The sequence below is a fragment of the Bolinopsis microptera genome, chromosome 4, assembly GCF_026151205.1.
Source record: "Bolinopsis microptera isolate Bmic1 chromosome 4, MBARI_Bmic_1.0, whole genome shotgun sequence".
Taxonomy (NCBI): Eukaryota; Metazoa; Ctenophora; class Tentaculata; order Lobata; family Bolinopsidae; genus Bolinopsis; species Bolinopsis microptera.
Window position 1 is genome coordinate 8577333 of NC_087075.1, and position 20016 is coordinate 8597348.

General features: G+C 36.6%; 1 protein-coding gene across 1 annotated transcript; it reads right to left on the reverse strand.

The window, feature by feature from the left end:
- Positions 1–7276: 7276 nt before the first annotated feature.
- Positions 7277–19425, reverse strand: LOC134814039 (uncharacterized). The gene is made up of 20 exons (XM_063822025.1): positions 18373–19425; positions 18082–18233; positions 17769–17956; positions 17481–17552; positions 17190–17299; positions 16870–17008; positions 16598–16698; positions 16227–16375; positions 15939–16033; positions 15534–15680; positions 10653–10802; positions 10247–10447; positions 9842–9970; positions 9603–9683; positions 9379–9468; positions 9058–9194; positions 8714–8797; positions 8324–8435; positions 8048–8137; positions 7277–7729 (listed from the first exon to the last, which is right to left on the reverse strand). Exons 1-20 carry the CDS (start codon positions 18493–18495, stop codon positions 7566–7568), a joined length of 2514 nt encoding a protein of 837 aa, XP_063678095.1. The 5' UTR covers positions 18496–19425; the 3' UTR covers positions 7277–7565.
- Positions 19426–20016: the final 591 nt, after the last annotated feature.

Sequence of the window (20016 nt, forward strand, 5' to 3'; positions counted from 1 at the left end):
TCACAAAGACAAAGACTGAGCACTAATTTTAAGGGACAGTCGTCTAATTGAGGTAAGGAGCATCATCTTTCATTGGTTATTATATAAACAATTCTCCCGCACATTGTTGCTTAATTCCTCTAGATCTTTTGATATGATTGTAATAAGTAGAAAATATCTAGAAAATATCTAGACCCGTCCTAACAACGCGAACGGATACAAGTAAAATGTAACAATTGACTGCAACGGTAGTTCGTATTTATTTTTAACCTCGGTTGGCTGGCAAGTTAACTGTCGTGTTTCTTTTGAAACACACCACCTGTTCACAATTATACCTTATCAAGTTATCAAACAAAGACTAATTTCATGAGGGCTATAGTCCTCTATTGAAGTAAAAAGCCTTATCTAAATCTTTCATTGGTTATTATATTTTAAAAATTCCTCGCACACTGTTCAATTTGTCTAGATCTTCTGATATAATTGTAAAAAGTAGAAAATATCTAGACCAGTCTTGTCAAAAGTTTAAATTTTAGTCAAATACAATACACAGCTGTTACGGTAACTGTGTTGTACATGGTTCATGGTTATACAATGACGTATTATTCTTGAGGCTGTAGAGTAACCATTCTGAGAGTACTCTTTATAAACTAGATTTCATAATATATATAAAACAGTCAGTGTTACGTGACCGACTACAATCAAAAGAATTAAAAACGGTAAGCTTAAGTTTAAATTGAATAATAATTAGGTGAACCAGAGAAAAAATTGTACGCAACACACAACTGAACGCTAAGTAGTAGTGTAAGATACGTTCCAGGTGTTGTCCTAAACTGCACACTTCTAGCTAGCAAGAAAACAACAAATTTCACATAAGTGAAAGTCACTATATCACTTTATCAGTACATTGTACAGAGGTCGCCTCAAACCAGATGTTAATAATGTCGATAGACAACTGATGTAATTGTACGTGAACGTGTACACTATACATTTAACGACTTCTGCTGTGTGATGAATGTATTATGTAGGGTTAGATTGCTTGAATATGGGTTAAACTAGGTTAAAATGTGTACCATAATAATATAATCACATTGGAGAACGACTCCGACTGGGATTCGAACTTGTAACCTCTGGCTAAAATGTGGCAGATTAGTCAACTGTGCTAAAGCTAAATGTGCCTCAATTTTAGGGGTAAACGGAGCTCGAAAAAATCCTCTTACACTACTTGTAACGCGATGCTTCACATTAGCTACACAGTACACAGTACACATAGCCATGTGTCTACGCGTACTGCAGACGCGCTTGTTTCACTTGACGGATGTTACTCGTCTAAATTTCTTCGAAGTACGATGTAGCTATAGCGCGCACCGCTTTCCTCTCGAAAGTGCTACGAAGTAGCGCGCGCCGGGCCAGACCATTAACAATGGTCAAGTTTATAACCTACCAAGACGCGTGCCGAGTTTGGAGTTCATGGATGGCTCTATCCAGAGCCCTTGCGCTTACATAGCTACATAACAGTAGCGCGTTGCTCTAACCAGAGCCCTCTCGCTTGCAGTAGCGCGTAGACACATGGCTATGTGAAGTAGCGCGCGCCCGCCTCACGGCGCGAAAGCACATGGTTAGGTGAAGTTCATGGACGCAATTTTACGAATATTTTGGAAAACTTTGTAGAGCAACGATCTGAAAGGGTTGACATCGTCAAATAAACAAATACTTTACAAGTATCACCCGTTAATAATCACTGAGCGGCTCTCAAGCTCAGCTTACCCGAGGACCCCAGGCTATAATATAATGTTAATAAACATAAAGATTCGGTGGAACGAGCGCCGCTCAGTCGCAGTCTTAGAAAACTTTACTTGCTTATATTTATCTCTGAAAGTTAAAGAGATAGACATTTCCGTTTAAAAAAAGTAAAACTAAAGTATAAGCTCCACACACCACTGCAGGAGCAAAATTTGAAACAACGTAGGTTTAATTGCAAAGGTATCCAGAAAAGTCTCTGGGGCGAATAAAAGCGCTCCTACTAAATCGTTCGCCCAAATTTGGCTGAATTACGTCACGTGCTGCTTATTGAATATTGAAAATGGAATGCTTATGCTTCACGCGTTACGTTCAACTTAATGTTGCGCGCCAGCTCAATCCGTTTTGTTGGGGACCGGCCCGAAGTACCAGCCAATGTTTACTCAAAAAATAATATATATAATAAGTGTTATCAATTCAAACTCAAAACTCACTAAAGATTAGATCTCATTAAAACGATTAATATGTATATCATGGAGCTTGTCGAACAAAGCATAGCTGAGCACATATAAAGTTGCCTTTAGTTAAAATTATCATATTAATGCCCTTTTATAGTTGTAGAGTGGAAACAGGCGCATAGCTACGGCTAGCTAGCTATTCCAAAATTTTTTAAATTGAATTTGAACGACTGTTATCAGTCGCATAGCGTCATGCCTTTTTTGCTGGCGAATTGATGGCAGTGTAACTGAGATGGTATGCAGTGAGATTGATTCTGTGATGGCGTGCTTATGAGACAGAGATATTATTAGCATTGCGGTTGATGTTGCGCTCTGATTTCCTTAGTCCCGTTATATTGTATAACATAAAGTTGGGCCATTCGTCTGCAATGCCCTCGTTTTGTTGATCAATGAGCATGTTTTTTATGCACCTTTTGTAGATGTTAAGGTTGAATAGACTTGGCAAGGAAGTTGCTGCGACACTATATCTGTTTATTATATATTGCTAGTAGTGGACCTTTGTAGAATACTGAATTATTGTAAGGGTATTTACCATATTCATCTGACCATGTAGTACTATGAACTGTCAATATTTTGTGTACATAGAAACCAGACTTGGTACTTGCTGGTGGTGTACCATCTTTGTACCAGTAATTAACAAAACCTGGTAGTATTGCTCTAAGACCCATTTTTTGTTTTACAAATAGTGTTTCAATATGGGATTTGGCAGCAAAACCCCAGACGAGGGAGCAGTAATTAAGGTGAGACTGCACAAAGCTGTGATATATTTGTAAACGTGCTTCCAGAGGCAAATATTTTTTAAGTTTGTACATGACTCCAATGTATCTGGCCATTTTCATTTTCATGGCAGAAATATGTTGCGACCAGTTCAGTTTGTTATCTATTATAACTCCTAAGAAACGGGCTTCTGTTTTTCTTTCGATTGTGACACCAGAAATTACTACATCGCGATAAATAAGGTTTCTTTGCCGAGAAAAGATCATATAATTCGTTTTTTAAAGATTTAGAGCTAATTCGTTGTTATCTACCCATTTTACTAAGACATCGCTAAGAATTTTGAGCTTATCATAAACCTCGTTTATATTTTCTCCTGTTAGGAAAATGTTTGCATCATCTGCGTACATGATGAAATTAGCTATTTCGGATATTTGAGGAAGATCGTTTATGTAGATTATAAAAAGGAGAGGTCCCAAAATTGAACCTTGGGGTACACCGTAAATAATGGGGTTAGCTGAGGATTCAGAGGATCCAATTGATACATACTGGTTTCTGTTCGTAAGATATGATTTAAACCAGTTTAAAGCTAGACCTCTTATGCCATAGTGCTCGAGCTTATTCAGGAGTATGGAGTGATCCACAAGGTCAAAGGCTTTGCTAAAGTCAATCAACAGGAGCAAAGTAACTTGCTTTTTGGACATTGAATTGAGGATTCTGTCTTTAGCATTAAGAAGGGCATGTTCACAAGACCTACCTGGGCGGAAGCCGTATTGATTTTCACAAAGTATATTGTAGGTATCCAAGAAATTTATGACTCGATTGTGCATAAGCTTTTCGTAGACTTTTGAGAAAGTGGCAAGTAGAGATATCGGTCTGTAATTTTTGATGTCAGTTTTAGATCCACCTTTATGTACAGGAACTACTTTTGCCGTTTTCAAGGCTTGGGGAAAGACCCCTTGTTCGAACGAGCTGTTAACAACGTGGGCCAATACAGTGGTAAAATTGTGACAGCTGTTGGCAATTTTGAGTGGTTGGATTTTGGTGTCAAGAGTAGCTTTATTCTTAAATAGGTTAAATTAATAACGTCTTGAACTTCGGTAGTTGTGACTGGTTTTATGTAGATACTATTTGGAGAAGGGTTGCGAAGTGTCCCCTGGGCCCCACCAGGATCGAACGTGGTCCTACTACTAATTTCAGATTTAATTTTTGGAGCGATGTTTGAGAAGTGATCATTAAACTTTTCTGCTACTGCTGCCGGAGTGCTGACTTGTCCGTTTTCGTCCGACAGTTTTATCGATGTAGGTTTAGCTGGTTTCCTATTCAGAAGACTGTTAATCATCTGCCACTGCTTCTTAGAATTATCTTTGTGTTGTTCGAAGAATTTTTTGTAGTATATGTTTTTGGCTTTGTCAACGTGTTTAGTGCAAAACTTTTTCAAACGGTCGTATTTTAGCTGGTTCCTATCAACTGGTTCCTTAACAAAATCATGATATGCCTGATTTTTTCGTTCTATAGCTTCTTCAAGCCAGGGCAGTATCCATGGTTTGGGATTAACACGTTCATTTTGTCTGCGCTCGGACTGTCTCTTAGTCGGGTAAGCAGCGTTATAAATCCTGTTGTAAGCCGAATTTAAACAATCAAACTGCTGGTTAGCATCATGGGTATTTGTTAGTATTACAGACCAATTTTCTTCCATTATTAAATCTCTAAACTTATGGTTGTTGGCCTCATTAAAACTACGTACGTTGGTTTGAGTTGGATTTTGATTATAAGATGCGGAGCGGTAACTGCTGGTGGATGTATTATCAAGATTAATTGTTCATGTTGTAACTATCGCTAAGTGATCCGACAGATCTGTCGTTAATACGTTGCAGCTTATTGTATCTTCAAGATTGTTCGTGTAGATATGATCAATAAGCGTGGCACTGTGGTCTGTTATGCGAGTTGGACGTGATACAATTTGGATGAAACCGTAAGAGGATGCAATATCTATAATGCTTTGACATGCCTGGTTGCTACTGTGCTTCAGTAAATTTAGGTTAAAATCTCCATGTAACGTCATATGTTTGCGAGAGTGTCTTCCCAGGTTGTGAAGTGTACTTTTAAAAATCTCAAGAAATGCTTCAGGTTTTCTAGCGGGAGAGCGATAAACATTTCCAATTATCTTTGTTCTATTATATCCTTTACACTGGTGGATCTTGATAAATTGAAATTCGCCGCTAGTATTTGAGGGTTCAGGGTTGGGATTGAAAACATCAATTTTATCAGAGTCAACTACACGTTTGTGTATGTATATGGCAAGCCCCCCACCTTTACCCGTTGTGCGGATGGGATCTTGGATATGCGGTTCATGGAATCCATTTAATGTGATGTCGTTTATTCCGTTGGGCAATTTTCCTAGAGTGCAGTTAGTTTCGTTAAAACACAATACATCATACTTATCATATATTTCTATATCTTCTCGTAGTTGATCAATATTTTTGAAAAGGGATCTGATGTTCATGGAAAATGTTTTAAGTTGAGAGGATGTCGACCTTTTCACGTTACGTTGCTGTTTATACTGACAGTGAGTTAGGAAAGCCGAAATGTCACTCCATGTTGAATCCTGGTGCTCTTCGTTGGTCATGGCGTCTCCAATAAGATTACATCGACTATTTTGAGCGTATGGATTATAAATAGCGCCATTAAGCTTATTGTAGTCATCGTAAATTTCATAGTAAGTCGCGTAAAATCCAGGAATAAGACTATCACAACAGCTTGTACAACCTAAATTGTCCTTAAAACATTTGACGTGGACGTTGTTATGGCACCATGAGCAGCTGCGGATGTTTTTGGAAGAATAACACCAACCGCTACAGCTACCACATTTTATTTTGATTTTATGACCAGAAGTATCAGCAACATTTCCATTCGCTGCCATTTTAAATTAACTCTTATGCTTGTGGAAGAATTAGAGAATAAAAAATGTATAAATTTATAAATAACGTATAATATGTCTATACTAGTGCAAATCAGATTCTTTCACGAGAACCGGAGGTCCTGTATGTTACAGAATCGTGATCTGAGTCTTATCTACTTATTTGTTAAAAATATTCGCTAAATCAGATGTAACAATATAGTGCCCTTATCTCGATTCTCGGGCTTATCAGTATGATAATATGACTTTACCTAGAGTGTATATTAAAATCGTTGTGATTTTGTATGTTGTTGTGTGAAATTGTGTAGTTTTGTGTGGTGATTTTTGCTATTTAGTTGTTTGTGAAGTTTTCGAAAATACTGTTGCACTGAACTTTGACTGAGGAAACTGCTTGATGCTGATTTACCAGAGAAGCTTCTATAATTATGAAATAAAATGTGCACAGTTTTGTTTGGTAATGTGAAAATGTTTTAGGTAATGTATGGTGGGATGATAAGAGACAAAAATGCTTGATAGTTAAAGAATGTTCATCAGTTCATCTGATAAGCTTAAGGAGATAAGCATTTTCGACCAACCAGATCATTTCTTCAAAAATTGATCGTGGTAGCAATCAAATGATGAATTTGGTTGAGGAGTGAGGATGTACTGAAAAAGATATGAAAATAACTTGATGATATGCTTAATTTAAGGGCTAAAAAAGGATTAGCACCTCTAGCGTGTCCGCTAGATCGGTAAGGTTTTCTGAGGTAACGCTCACCCTGTCATTCCGCCGAATCTTTATTTGTTTATGAACATTTTAGCCAGGGGTCCCCACTTCAGGTTGTAGCGCGATGCGCTACTGTGCCGCGCCGAGCTGAGATGAATTGACATCGTCAATTAACACTTCAGGTAAAATCGCTAAATGGTCACTGAAAAATTCAATTCCGTTAACAGTTAAAAAAACGTTAAAATTATGGTGCAGAGAACACATTTACATTGTACAATTTACTGGCCCGCTTTTTACTTTATAGGTAAACACACAGAAATTGGAGGGCCGGTTAATGGTATTGGTTAAGTTAACATGTAAAGGTTTGGTGATCGTCCATTTTGAAAGCTTTCCCATGTCCCAGGAAATTTTGCTTCCACTCATTCAGTACGTCAAATCTTAATTGGTTGTTTTTAAATTTTTGTTGTATAATAATTCCGTCAAAACGGTAAAATTTCAGCAAAAGAAAGTGTATATTTAAATATGTTAAGTACTGCAACTGGCCAGAGAATGAACACATGGAGAATCCGGGAAGCTGGAGTTACTGATTTGAGCTAGATCAATATTTCATAAATATTGATATCATTGTCAATTAGAAAAGCCAACGGGTAGCAATATTTTATTAGTGAAACTGTGAATATATAGAATTGAGAATGCACAAACTTAAGTTCAGGATGTATACATAAATGCACGCGGAAGTATTTTCAAAAAGAATATTTGATAATTACAGAGTGATCGAATATTACGAAAACTATAAAAGTGGAAAGTTGTAAATTTGACATTTCTTACTCATTATCAAAATGAAGAACTGTATAAAAATAAACTTTACCTAATCTAATTAAGAACTTTAAAACATTTTATAAGATGAGTTTGGAGTAGTATTTGGTATCACTTGTTACTATTAACACCGAGTATTATAAGTGATACGACATTCTGACCACGTGATCACAAATTAATACTCCCGATTGCACATGTGGACGTGTTTGCAAATTCCATCTGGACACCGGGTAGTCCCTCCTGGACATCCGCCGTTATCATCTTCTCGCTCTTCCTCCCTCCTAGATTCAGTGACACCTTCAGGTGACGATGAAGAAGCTGAAGCTTCAGTTCTATCCTCTGTGGGAAGCAGTATTCAGTATTGCTTAATTGTTTTTTCATATTCAATTTTTAATTGGCGGTATCCTGGAAGAAATACTGTTGGATAAGTTATAATTTAAGATGTTATTTAAACTTAAAATCATCTTAGAACAATTTTAAGTTAAACAACAACTTGAATTCTAACTTGTTATTTCTTGGAAATATTTTATACATTGTTCAACACATTTTGAAAATTTCACTTTTTAGCTACAGAGCAGTTTTATTTTTTTTAATTCGAGGTGAATCGACTTATAAATTGAAAAGGTTATCATGAAATTGAAAGTTGTGAAAATTTACCTCCAGTAAAACCGTAAACTCTAACTTCTTTCAGCTCCAAACATTTCTTGTTCTTGTACGACATTCTTTGCACAATTTCAATCCCGGATGCTGAATATTTTAAAATCAAAACCTAATAACTAATAAGCGTGATAACTTGATAATCTTTCAAACAAAAATAAAAAACCTGGTGCTAATTATTCATTCGAAATTTCCATAATTTAACCGCTCTCAAATTTCACTAAACGAAGATAGCAAAAAAAGTGCGGAAATAAACGTGATTGATAATAATCTCACCGTAGGTTCCTTCACAATCCACAGCGTAAGTCTGGCCGTCGCTGGAGGAGGACTTACGAACTGTTATCTCACCACATCGCCTTTTCAGACCCTCCACTTCTTCTACATAAACCTGCGGGGTATTGTCACTAACAACTGGGAGGTGATGATCAAATTAGAAGAAATATTCACTCCGTATATTATGGATTGAATTCGCCAAATATTACTTCTTGTCAAATTTTACTTGTTATTCAAATCGTATCTTTAAAAGAGCGAAACACGATGTTTATGCTTCCTCGCAATAAATGTTATAAAATTTTGAGGAGAATTGTTTGTCATGGTGCTGGAAAATTAAGGAAATAAGATTATGATTTAATGACGATAAAATAAAATTATAAATCAGATAATTACTATAGCTCCGTTCAATTTCTCTCTTTTCTTGTCGAAGTTTCCGTTGAGAATTTCAACTCTCATTACTCTGCTTGGCTCCTCAAACTGAAATGAAATATAAAAATTGGCAAAAGTTGTAACCTTTCAGGGGACATTAAAAACAAATATTTATTTTATCATAGTTAGAGGCGGTCCGTGTAGGCCTTACACTGTGCTTTCAGCAATACTCATAGGTATATTTCAGAATGCGGGTTACAGTAAAAAATAATATCACTTCTTTTCAATTTCTTAAGAGTAAAGGACTTGAACATTTTGATGCCCAATTACTATTAGGAGTCCGAAGGTCGACATGATCGGCGCCTTACCTGATATTTGAACCATGCGTCTTTTTTAGAACACTTTGTTTGTGACCTTGTATTTTCATCACGGTCGACAGCAAAGCTGGCCTCCATTAACCTCTTCTTGATTTTTTGGGTGCTGCTTTGGGTAACCTCCCGATAACCTGCCGAAAAAAATCATGACTTCATGAAAATGGTCGGGAAAATTGAAAATGGTCCAAGATGACCCAGAGCTACTAATTTCTTATCCACAGAGTTCGCCATTTGTACGTTCTAAATGAACAAAGCTCAAAATTACAAGTAATAGGTTACAAAATATATCCTGGTGTTTGAAATTGCTTCACTCACGGAGAAGCTCCGCAGATCGTTCAGTTGCCTCCTCAGTTGCCTCCTCACGGCAAGAGTCGCAAGATCTCCGGCAGTTTGTTCGCATGTAATCTGTGGGAATTGTTTTTAATCGTCTTTCCAACCCCCACATCATATTTATGGATCATGATGACTGAAATTCCTATATATCAAATAATCCAAATATTGTAGTGGTAGTGGTAGTAGTAGTGGTAGTACCATCTCACCTCGATTATCCTCGTTGGTACAGTGTCCCTGTTTAAACCACTTTCTACATTTCTCGTGTTCATCCTCACAGTCTCCAGATCCTGAAATAAAATAAATATTTACAACAGTTTTTGTCGAGCAAGGCATATTTATCTGGCGTCCATCTAATTTGATGTAAGTATTTATGACAGACGAGATAAGTAAATTCTTACACTAAATATTTGGGCAAACTGTTTATGATAAAATCAAACCAACTTACTTTCTTCTTCTTCTTCTTCTTCTTCTTCTTCTTCTTCTTCCTCTTCTTCTTCCTCTTCCTCTTCTCTTTCTCTACAAGCTCCACATGTCCTAGCACAGTTATCCCTCATCCACTCGTAGTACTCATTGCCTACCAAGAACGTCATATTATCATCATTACATCATCATTACGTCATGATTACGTCATGATTACGTCATATTATCATCATCATAATAATATGATCGACACAGGTAGAAAAATGTTGCCTTTAGGTTGTGAATTAAACACAAACTTAAACGCTTAAAACTCGACAGTCGGGATAGACGAACCAACCCAACTTCCAATATTTTAGGCAAGACCTAAAAATCTTGAAAAAGATTGTCAACAACAATATTTCAGTAATATTTTCAATTGATTGGTAAGTACCTTCCACACAATAGCGAGACTCCCGCCAAATAGGACAATTTTCAGTATGCTCTCTGTTATCTTCACAATCTTCCCTCTCTTCTTCCCTCTCTTCTTCCCGTTCTTCTTCCCTTTCCTCTTCCCTTTCCTCCTCTTCTTCTCTTCGGTCGCATGATCGGCAAGTTTTAGCGCAATTAGTCGCCATCCACTCAACAAACTCCCCTGAGGAAGTTATAGTAGTCATAGTGCATCGCAATAAAGATATGTGGAAATTTCATTAAAATGGAGAAATCTGATAATATTCTGCACCCAGGACCCAGTACACTACGAAAGCACTTCCACCAGTCAACAGTAAATAAATTACCTACAGACTCATCAACTTTATACAATATAAATCATAATGTCTCTAATAGGTAATTATAATTACCTTGGGTGCAGTAGCTGTACTCGTCCTCCCAATTGCTGCACTCGGTATCAGTCCTGGTGTTGGTGCAGCCATCTTCTCTCTCTTCTTCCCTCTCCCTGCACGCTCCACAACTCTTCCAACAGTTAGCCTGCATCCACTCCGAGTAGTCTCCTGTTAATAAGGAAGTTTTAAGTATTTAAGACGTATTTGAGTTGTGAAGTTATAAATGTTCAAATACGATATCAAAGTGTTAACAAATTAAGAAATAATGCACTGTAACAAATATATAATATTATCACACTTTCGAGCCAAATTTGGCAGGAAAGCAGAATTGATATTACATGCCCCGATGAGGAGCACTGGCTCTCACCCGGGGGCATGAAATATCAATCAGTTGCTCAGAGAGAGTCCGATATTCCCATAGGAACAAGGAGCCCACTTTCAACAACTGTTCTACTACTGTGAGGTACTGATTTAAATAAAGATTTAAATCAACAACCTGAAGTAGTCTATGACCGTAAATGCAATGATCAGATAAATTTTCCAGATTCAGGAAAAGTATATATTTATACCTTGTTTTAAAAACATTTCCTTGCGTTTGAGATGTGTTAAGCCAAATACAATTTTTTGTTGTAAAACTTTTTCAAGCTGTTGCTTTTTTACTGCACTTCATAGTTCAAAACCTAATTAGGCTTCGGATGATGAAACAAAGTAAAAACTCCCTGGTTTGTACGAGTTTCAAGCGACTTAAGGTTACTGAAAACGAGATCAAAGTTTACAAGCAGACTTGAAAGTTGCACAAAGTTTTGGTACTTGTCAGCGATACAATCAATCAGGCTCATTAATTTCCTTAATCGCTTACTTGAAATTAAAAAGGAAGTGTCAGAACAAACTACAGTCACCCTCACAAAAAGTAGTAAACACAGAAACGATGTTTGATCTATTCGAAGGAAGAAAACACACAAAACAAAGCCAGATTTCAGCCATTTCAGACCTGAATTTTAACCCCCTCTGATCCCTTCTTTGAGCCATATTCCATATAGAAATTGTGCAGAAATTATACTTGGCTTTTCCAAACCGGTTTCGCCTAGATTAGCTTGCGAAATTCGTGGCTGATCTATGAACAGACTGATAAAGAGACTTATAGATTCTGTACAATAAAGAGCGAAAATATTATCCCAGGACCAGTTTTAACTGAATTTTAGTTAGTGCAAATATTATAAGTGCAATAAAAACATCCTATAAAATATATTATCTATATAAATATATCAAGGGACGAATGACGTAACTTAATCAGCTAATCTGGTTATAAATCAGTCTGGGCACTGTGGCAAACAGGTCCGATGATTAATGTGCTGCCATTCTTTAGACCAATTCAATATTGGTAACAGTACGGGTGAACTACCTGGCCATGACCAGGGTGGTTATAGGCTGGTGGAGTACTGCGTTCTAAAATGTTGAAGAGATACATTTAATTATTACAACTGTTCTGATAATTTCCAGTTCAGATGATTTCTAGCGAAGCAGATAATGGCAAGTAAAGATGAATACTGACTAAGAACTAACTAGACTATACTCGATAAAATTCTAAGTCAACGATTACAAGTTGCATTGATTAAATCATTCTGAAATAACAGACAATCAAGAATCAAGACGGACGATGATATTGTTGATGTAAATTAGGGTGTGTAGTGTATAATGTGGACTGATGAATAGCCCACAGCTCTATTCAAACTCGTAGAGACATGAGACCTTGACTAAAGTTAACCATTTTATACCATTACTATAAGAGTATGACACTTTCAGAGTCCTGAACAAACTCCTATATCACTTAATCGTCTATTATATGAGTTTTACCTGTTAAAATATATCATCTTTATAACTATAATAATAATTAATTAATAATGCGTCACACCAAACTTACACACAGTATATAATACATTTTCTTAAGATATACAAAAAGATTCCAAATTGAACTTTGATTATATCCTGGGACTGATTAACATTTCTCGATTGTTCTCCATTCTCCAATGCAGTGCAGTCAGAAAGTTCAGATTTAGGTAGACTTGGTTTTCGAATCTTTGTATGTTCAGAAGCAGGCCATGGCCAGAAGGGGTTTGGTTACCAAAGGAATATCTTCGTGGAACAAGGAAATTAATGAGGTCTTCGTTGATTTCTTCATAACTCGTCACTGACAGGATGAGTATTGACGAGATCCACTGATTACTTCATAGCTCGTCATTGATAGGATCAGTATTAATGAGGTCGAATGATTACTTCATAGCTCGTAACTAACTGGATCAGCATAACATGACTCACGACTAACGAGGTCTAGTCATTTCTTACTGATACGTCAAGACAAGGTCAGTAAATAACTATAAATATCGAAAAAATTGCTTACAAATTACAGAGTGCAAATGCCTTCTTCACAACTATCGGCTATGAACGGAACAGATGAATCTCTTCTTTGGCTTCATCTTTTTAAATGACTCAGTCCCTCTGAAACGAGATAATGCTTAGGACTAGGAGGAACTTAGTTAAGTTCTCGTAGGATTCGCTAAGAGGAAAATTACTTAGTAAGCTAACATTCTTTGTAGCATGTTACCACTTATCATATCTGTTATCCAGCATAATCCCACAACTAGACCCTCTCATTATTAAGTCTTGACAATGACAGCAGCAATGTGCACTATGTTAATGCTCGGTCCAGGTCGTCTCCAAGAAAACCTTCCTTTTATATACTCTCAGATTGTGTGTTAGTTTGGTGTGAAGTAAATTATTTTCTTTTTTAAAGCTAACAGTGTTAAACTAAATTGATATCAGTTAAAGATGATATATTTTAACAGGTAAAATTTATATAATAGACGATTAAGTGATATAGGAATTTGTTCAGGACTCTGAAAGTGTCATACTCTTATAGTAATGGTATAAAATGGTTAACTTTAGTCAAGGTCTCATGTCTCTACGACCTTCGCTTTTGGCGCAGTGAATCTCACGCTTCAGCGCAATGCGCAAACTCCTGCAGGAACTTCCCGACATTGTAGAGACCTGAGACCTCGACTAAAGTTAACAATTTTCTACTGTTTATATTAGAGGAGCACACATTTAGAACTCCTTCCATACTCCTTCATGACTTAATTGACGATTTAGAGAATTTTACCTGTATAAGAAACGCTATAAAAATGGGCGTGGCCCATGACGACATTATCCGAAACACTAGAGTCAAAAAATTTTTTTTGGTTGTTCCTGACCCTATAGAGCAACTAATAAGATAGGGTCTCTAATTATTTGAACAACTTTTGGTAAAATGAACCGGTCTAATTCAAATACAAGAACTAGGAAATTCTTTCACCTTATCGCAGATACAGATTATACGATAAGGACTGTGATGTATAATCAACGCTTAAACGGATGTTCTATACATCATACATCTACAGTTTTAATGACTCCAAAAATATCTAATAGAAATAAAGTATTAGAATCACCAAACATCGATTGATTTGCAGGATGTAATAATTACGTATCAAACGCGCTCGTGGCGGAATATTCTAGACGCCAATAAGTACAGGTCCCATTCTCGATAAATATATTAATATTCAATGCACTACGTATCACTTATCTGTATAAAGCAAATTGGGCGCGGCATACAGCATTCACTGTGTCATAAATGTGATGAGCACGTGAGATCTTAATTGTACGTATTGTATCTTCGATATCTGAAATACTAACTCATGATCGAGAGCTATATATAGCTTGGACATTATAAACATAAATAAGTTCGACATGTCTAGTTTGCTTTGGTGAGATTTATAACTAACGTTTGATCAAATTCTGCTTTCCCGGCCAAATTTGGCTCCAAATAATGGCAAATAATGGCAAGTAAAGATGAATACTGACAAAGAACTAAGTAGCTACTATACTCGATAAAATTTTAAGTCAACGATTACAAGTTGCATTGATTAAATCATTCTGAAATAACAGACAGTCAAGAATCAAAACGGACGATAACATTTTTGATGTGAATTAGTATAGGGCGTGTGGTGTATAATGTGGACTGATAGATTATAGACACTAATTATAGCTCCACAACTCTATTTAAATACAAGAACTAGGAAATACTTTCACCTTATCGCAGATACAGATTATACGATAAGGACTGTGATGTATAATCAACGCTTAAACGGATGTTCTATACATCATACATCTACAGTTTTAATGACTCCAAAAATATCTAATAGAAATAAAGTATTAGAATCACCAAACATCGATTGATTTGCAGGATGTAATAGTTACGTATCAAACGCGCTCGTGGCGGAATATTCTAGACGCCAATAAGTAGAAGTCCCATTCTCGATAAATATATTAATATTCAATGCACTACGTATCACTTATCTGTATAAAGCAAATTGGGCGCGGCATACAGCATTCACTGTGTCATAAATGTGATGAGCACGTGAGATCTTAATTGTACGTATTGTATCTTCGATATCTGAAATACTAACTCATGAACGAGAGCTATATATATAGCTTGGACATTATAAACATAAATAAGTTCGACATGTCTAGTTTGCTTTGGTGAGATTTATAACTAACGTTTGATCAAATTCTGCTTTCCCGGCCAAATTTGGCTCCAAAGAAAGTGTGATAAAACATTAATCACATGCCTTCTCATGCGATATCAACATTTTCAAAACTCGGCAAGCCTCGTGATTGAAAATGTCGATATAACCCTCGGCAAGCCTCGGGAAATATCGAAACTTTCGCTAACTCGGCAAGCCTCGTGGGCGAAAGTTTTGATATCGCATGAGAAGGCATGTGATAAATGTATAATATGTATAATATGTGTATAATTTGTGTATGATATGTGTATAATATATGCAATAGTGTATGAACACCAATTACCTGTATCGCAATATCCAGAAGCGGCCCAATCCCCACAGTTAGCAGCATACTGAGCATTGTCAGCACAATCTGACGATCTGTCATCATCACGGTCATCCTCACTGTCATCCTCACGGTCATCATCACGGTCATCCATTCTGGAGTAACCTACAGAGGAGGGGAATTGATCAGGAAGACGTTATCTATTCCATTGAATTAAATATGCGACAAGAGAAACACCGTCTAAGGACATGATGAGAGATGGTACTACTCGGACTACATAAAACATATTCCTTCTGTAATGTAATAGATTTGTGTTGTATTGAGTTAATGTATCGATTCCAGACCTATAAAATTTTTAAAAGGGTGGCATGATTACTGAGTAGATTGATAATGTTTCAGAAAAGCACGAAATAAAGAACTGACTGATGCCGTATACGTCGCTGAGCAGGTTGCAAATGCTTCTGTCCCCTGACCTTCTGAATCTACCGTAACCTTGGTTACCCCAATCTGCTCCCCAACTGTGAAAAGAGAAAGTCTGTTATTAATATCTGCTTAAATGAATTTGATGGGCATTCATATAAAGCTTTAAACAGCTCATCATCATTGAACATGATTCTACATTTCTTGATATGGCTAACTACAATGTTAAACAATGTTAAACAATGTTAAACAATGTTAAACAATGTCAAACAGTGTTAAACCTCAACTAACCTGTTTCTTATCTCCCAGTATCCGTTTCCGTATCCAGTCAGAGTAACAGCATGGTTGGATGGGTAGTAAGAGTTACATCCGTCGAACACTCCCGCACCAATGGAGTAGAAGGCGTTGTCCACGAAGAATGCGACGGCCAGCGGGGAAATCTACGGAAGGGACGTTCAGTATTACGGGTTACTTTTGAGGGAGGCGAGACAAATTGATTAGATTATTTGATCAATGCTAGTCTTGGACCGAACTCATCATGGTACATTGTTGGTCCGATAAAATCGTGCTTAGTATACGTTTACACATGCGTTTATGATCATTAAGTGCATAGATGAACATGACAGGAACATAAGATAAGATTAAAATTTCAAAAGATGTACCTGCATCTTGTCTACAACTTGTGATGCTGCAACTTTAAAGTAACTGTTCAGTTTGACTTTTCCTTCCAGAGCGTTGGTGTAGTAACTGTCGTAACACCGTCCTGGAGAGTAAAACTTATATTATTAAGCATACTTTAGATAACGACTTAATCAGTTAATTAATCGATTGATTAATGAATTAATTAAATAAATGAGACTGCGAGCTATCACTAGCCCCACAAAGGTAAAACTTTACAAACTGATAAGTTTACTAAATGTAACCACAAACTAACCATCGGCATTCTTGTATACATATTCGCGTTCACTGGCCAGTTTATTGTTATTCTTGATGATGTAGTCCCATGCTTGGTAATACCATCCTCCTTGGCAAGCGTTGTAACTCTGTTTTTCGTAGGTGCAGTCCAGCAATTGCTAAAAAGTGGTATATTTTATTAATAATTATCATATTTGGGAGGTAGAATTACAATTATACAACATGAAGTACATTCGGATTGAACTGTATGGTTAATAGTAGACTTAAAATGTCCCTGAATGTTCGTGGCATTTATTATTGCCAGCGATTCTTAGTAAGGTTGATGTTGTGACATTTTACCTGTTCAGAAAGAGCGATCTTTCGTCCTGAAGTCGTTTGAACGGCAAATTCTAGAAGAGCTGTAGCTGGGAACGTCCAACAGCTTCCACATGTTCCCTGATCCTTGATTGCTGCAAAATAACATTTTATTTTATTTTGAAATGTAAGATAACAACTGACTTGTTTTGTCAAACTACATTAATTCTACTAGTAAAATATAAAATTAAGAAATTAATAAAACCAAATTATATGAATTGTCAACCTCTAAGTATATTTAAATAACATCTTAGTGTTTTAATGATTGTGACTCACGTCCAAGTTTGCTTCTCCAGTCCACGGAAGTAGCGGCCCTGGTTCTTCCAAGACCAGCTGATCCGAGACCGCCTGAACAAGGAACTGGTAAGTATTTTAGTTTTCTTCTTTTTTGACGAATAATTTGTTCTTGTCCGTGTTTAAAAATAATGTTGATGGTTATTGACTTGATACAGAGGTATGTGAAAAAATAAGTGTATCCACCGACCATCACCATATCTGTGAAAGTGTTGGCCCCGACGTAAGTTCAAACGGTTATTAATTTGCAACAAGGACAAAGAAACTTACGCCCAACAGTTGCGTTGAACAGACCACGCTCACGATCTCCCATCGGAGATCTAGAAGTTCCAACTCCGAAAACTGGACGAGGGTTAACAGAATCTTGGCCCAAACCCAGGAACATTCTCCTGTTGGCCTCGTCCATAACTGCGAAGGAGTTAACAACCATCTTGTAGGACTCTTCTCCGCGAGCGTACCTTGGAGTAGGAGTTTGTATCACAAACTCGGGGAAACAATAAACTCATAAAGCAAATCGTTCTAATAATAATAAATTATAAGAAATTGGGTGCAGAATTATTTTGTATCACCTTATCAAACTTACCTTTTATTGTGTTCTCTGATAGTTCGGATATTACGAACGAAAATCTCCTTCTGGTTTCTCCTCTCCTCGGCAAGATCGCTGGGGGTGGTGGAACCTCGGAAACCTTCTGGTTCTATATCATCGTACACCGTCAGAAACCTCGCGAAGGCATCCTGAAATTAAATTTTAATATTCTTTTCAGGCCTGTGATTTGTATTTGAGAGGTCTCTAAGTATAATTATTTGTGGTTAAACAAACAACTGAGAAAAGGATACTGAATTATGTGAGAAATGTGGACAAGAGAAAACTCACATCGTCGTCAGCAGATATGATACGATCCTTTTCTTCCTCGGAAATGACTTTCCTCGTAGTTTTATAATTGACTTTAGCCAAGCATACCCCTACCGTCACCAAAACAAGAAGGGTCCGCAACATTCCCCTCTTAAAAACAGCCAATGTCAAGATAATTAAAACAGCCAATTAAATGTCAAGATAAGGAATAGTTTCAGGGCAGAAACAAAATTGCGTTTTTTCTCTTCGGGGTAAGGATTTAAGCAAAAAAAACCGTCCGGACCTATTTAACCGGAGCCAAATTAGAAATGGATCAATTAATGCATTTGATAGATCCTCGGAATTGAAATCAGTCAGTTCAAATCTCTTTTTCGGAGAGTCGAATTTTCAATATACCTCATCACTCAACAGTTAGGACTTGCATGGTGAACAAAATTGCAAGGTTTACTTTAGGTTTACTTTATATTGGTTTACTTTAGGTCTATTTTATAGTGCTTACGTAAATTTTTAAGCCATGATACAACTATAAAAGTCGAGAAAATGACTTTTATTTGCAGATTTTAACGAATCAAGTAGGGTAAGGTAAACAGCAAAATTCATTCATACTAGCACAAATGAATTATAAAAAAGAGATGGTATAGATAAACAACCGGAAAAGGGGCCATGAAAATCTCTTCTGAAGAAAGATGGCAGTATCTCGAGGCAATTATCAAAATGGAAATTATTTAATTCGTTCCCAGCGGCGTGACGTCAAGACGAAGTCCAAATGGAGGTTTCAAAATTTCCACGTCACTGGAGAGGATGAATTTAAAAGAGTCTACAAGACTGAGTATGAAAACATAAAATTTACAGACTAAAATTTTTAGATGGAGAGAAAATATCAGATTAACCAACATATTATGCAAAGCTATAAGAATAGTTATAGCTGAACTGAAGTTGAAAATTATTGACTGAAGCTATTTGATAAGTTCAAAATTTGATTATTATCAACCAAAGCCAGGGTTAAAATGTGCCAACTGAGAATAAGTAATCAGATTAGAGGTCTGTGTGCTGCTAAAATTTACGGACTTATCGAATTTTATGAAAATATAGCATGCGTGATTGGGTATAAGTATGAGGCTCTTCTACGCAGTGGCGGGTCATCAAATTTCATATTAATTAAGATAACTTAATAATCTGGGATGAAATGGCAGATTCCCGTTTCAAATTTAAATATTTATCTGATTTTCACCAAGCACAGTTTTTGTGACACACTCCAAAAATAAATTTAATCAAGAAGGTTCGATGCAAGGCCGGGTCAGAGCAAAATGGCAAGCTGCCAGAATCGTTCCAAAGAATTGTCTCTGTAAACGTCAGTAGAAACTAAAATAGAGTAAACTAATGTCGGCCCTTAATAAGGTTGCTGTATGAACAACTATTTGACGATGATTTTATTTATTTCATGAAGATGCATTAAATTTAGGAAGAATTTCTTGCTGTTTTGGAGAAAATTATTGAATTATAAGAATAATTAGATTATTATTAGAGGTGCACTTTGCAAGAGAGGGGCTAATGCAGATAACAGAACAACGAGATAATCAGGTCACGTTATTTTGGCCAAATGTTGGGTCAGGCAGTGAATGTCCCGAAAAAGGGATGTGAAACGAACATTTTCTTCATTCCTGC

Bases quoted from the DNA above. Each gene is read 5' to 3' on its own strand.
- LOC134814039 (XM_063822025.1), bottom strand. From the start codon at position 18,495: ATGTTGCGGACCCTTCTTGTTTTGGTGACGGTAGGGGTATGCTTGGCT. The intron at 16,376-16,597 runs GTACATCTTTTG...TCCCTTCCGTAG, and splicing joins AAGTTGTAGACAAGATGCAG to ATTTCCCCGCTGGCCGTCGC. The intron at 10,448-10,652 runs GTAATTATAATT...TAACTTCCTCAG, and splicing joins GTACAGCTACTGCACCCAAG to GGGAGTTTGTTGAGTGGATG.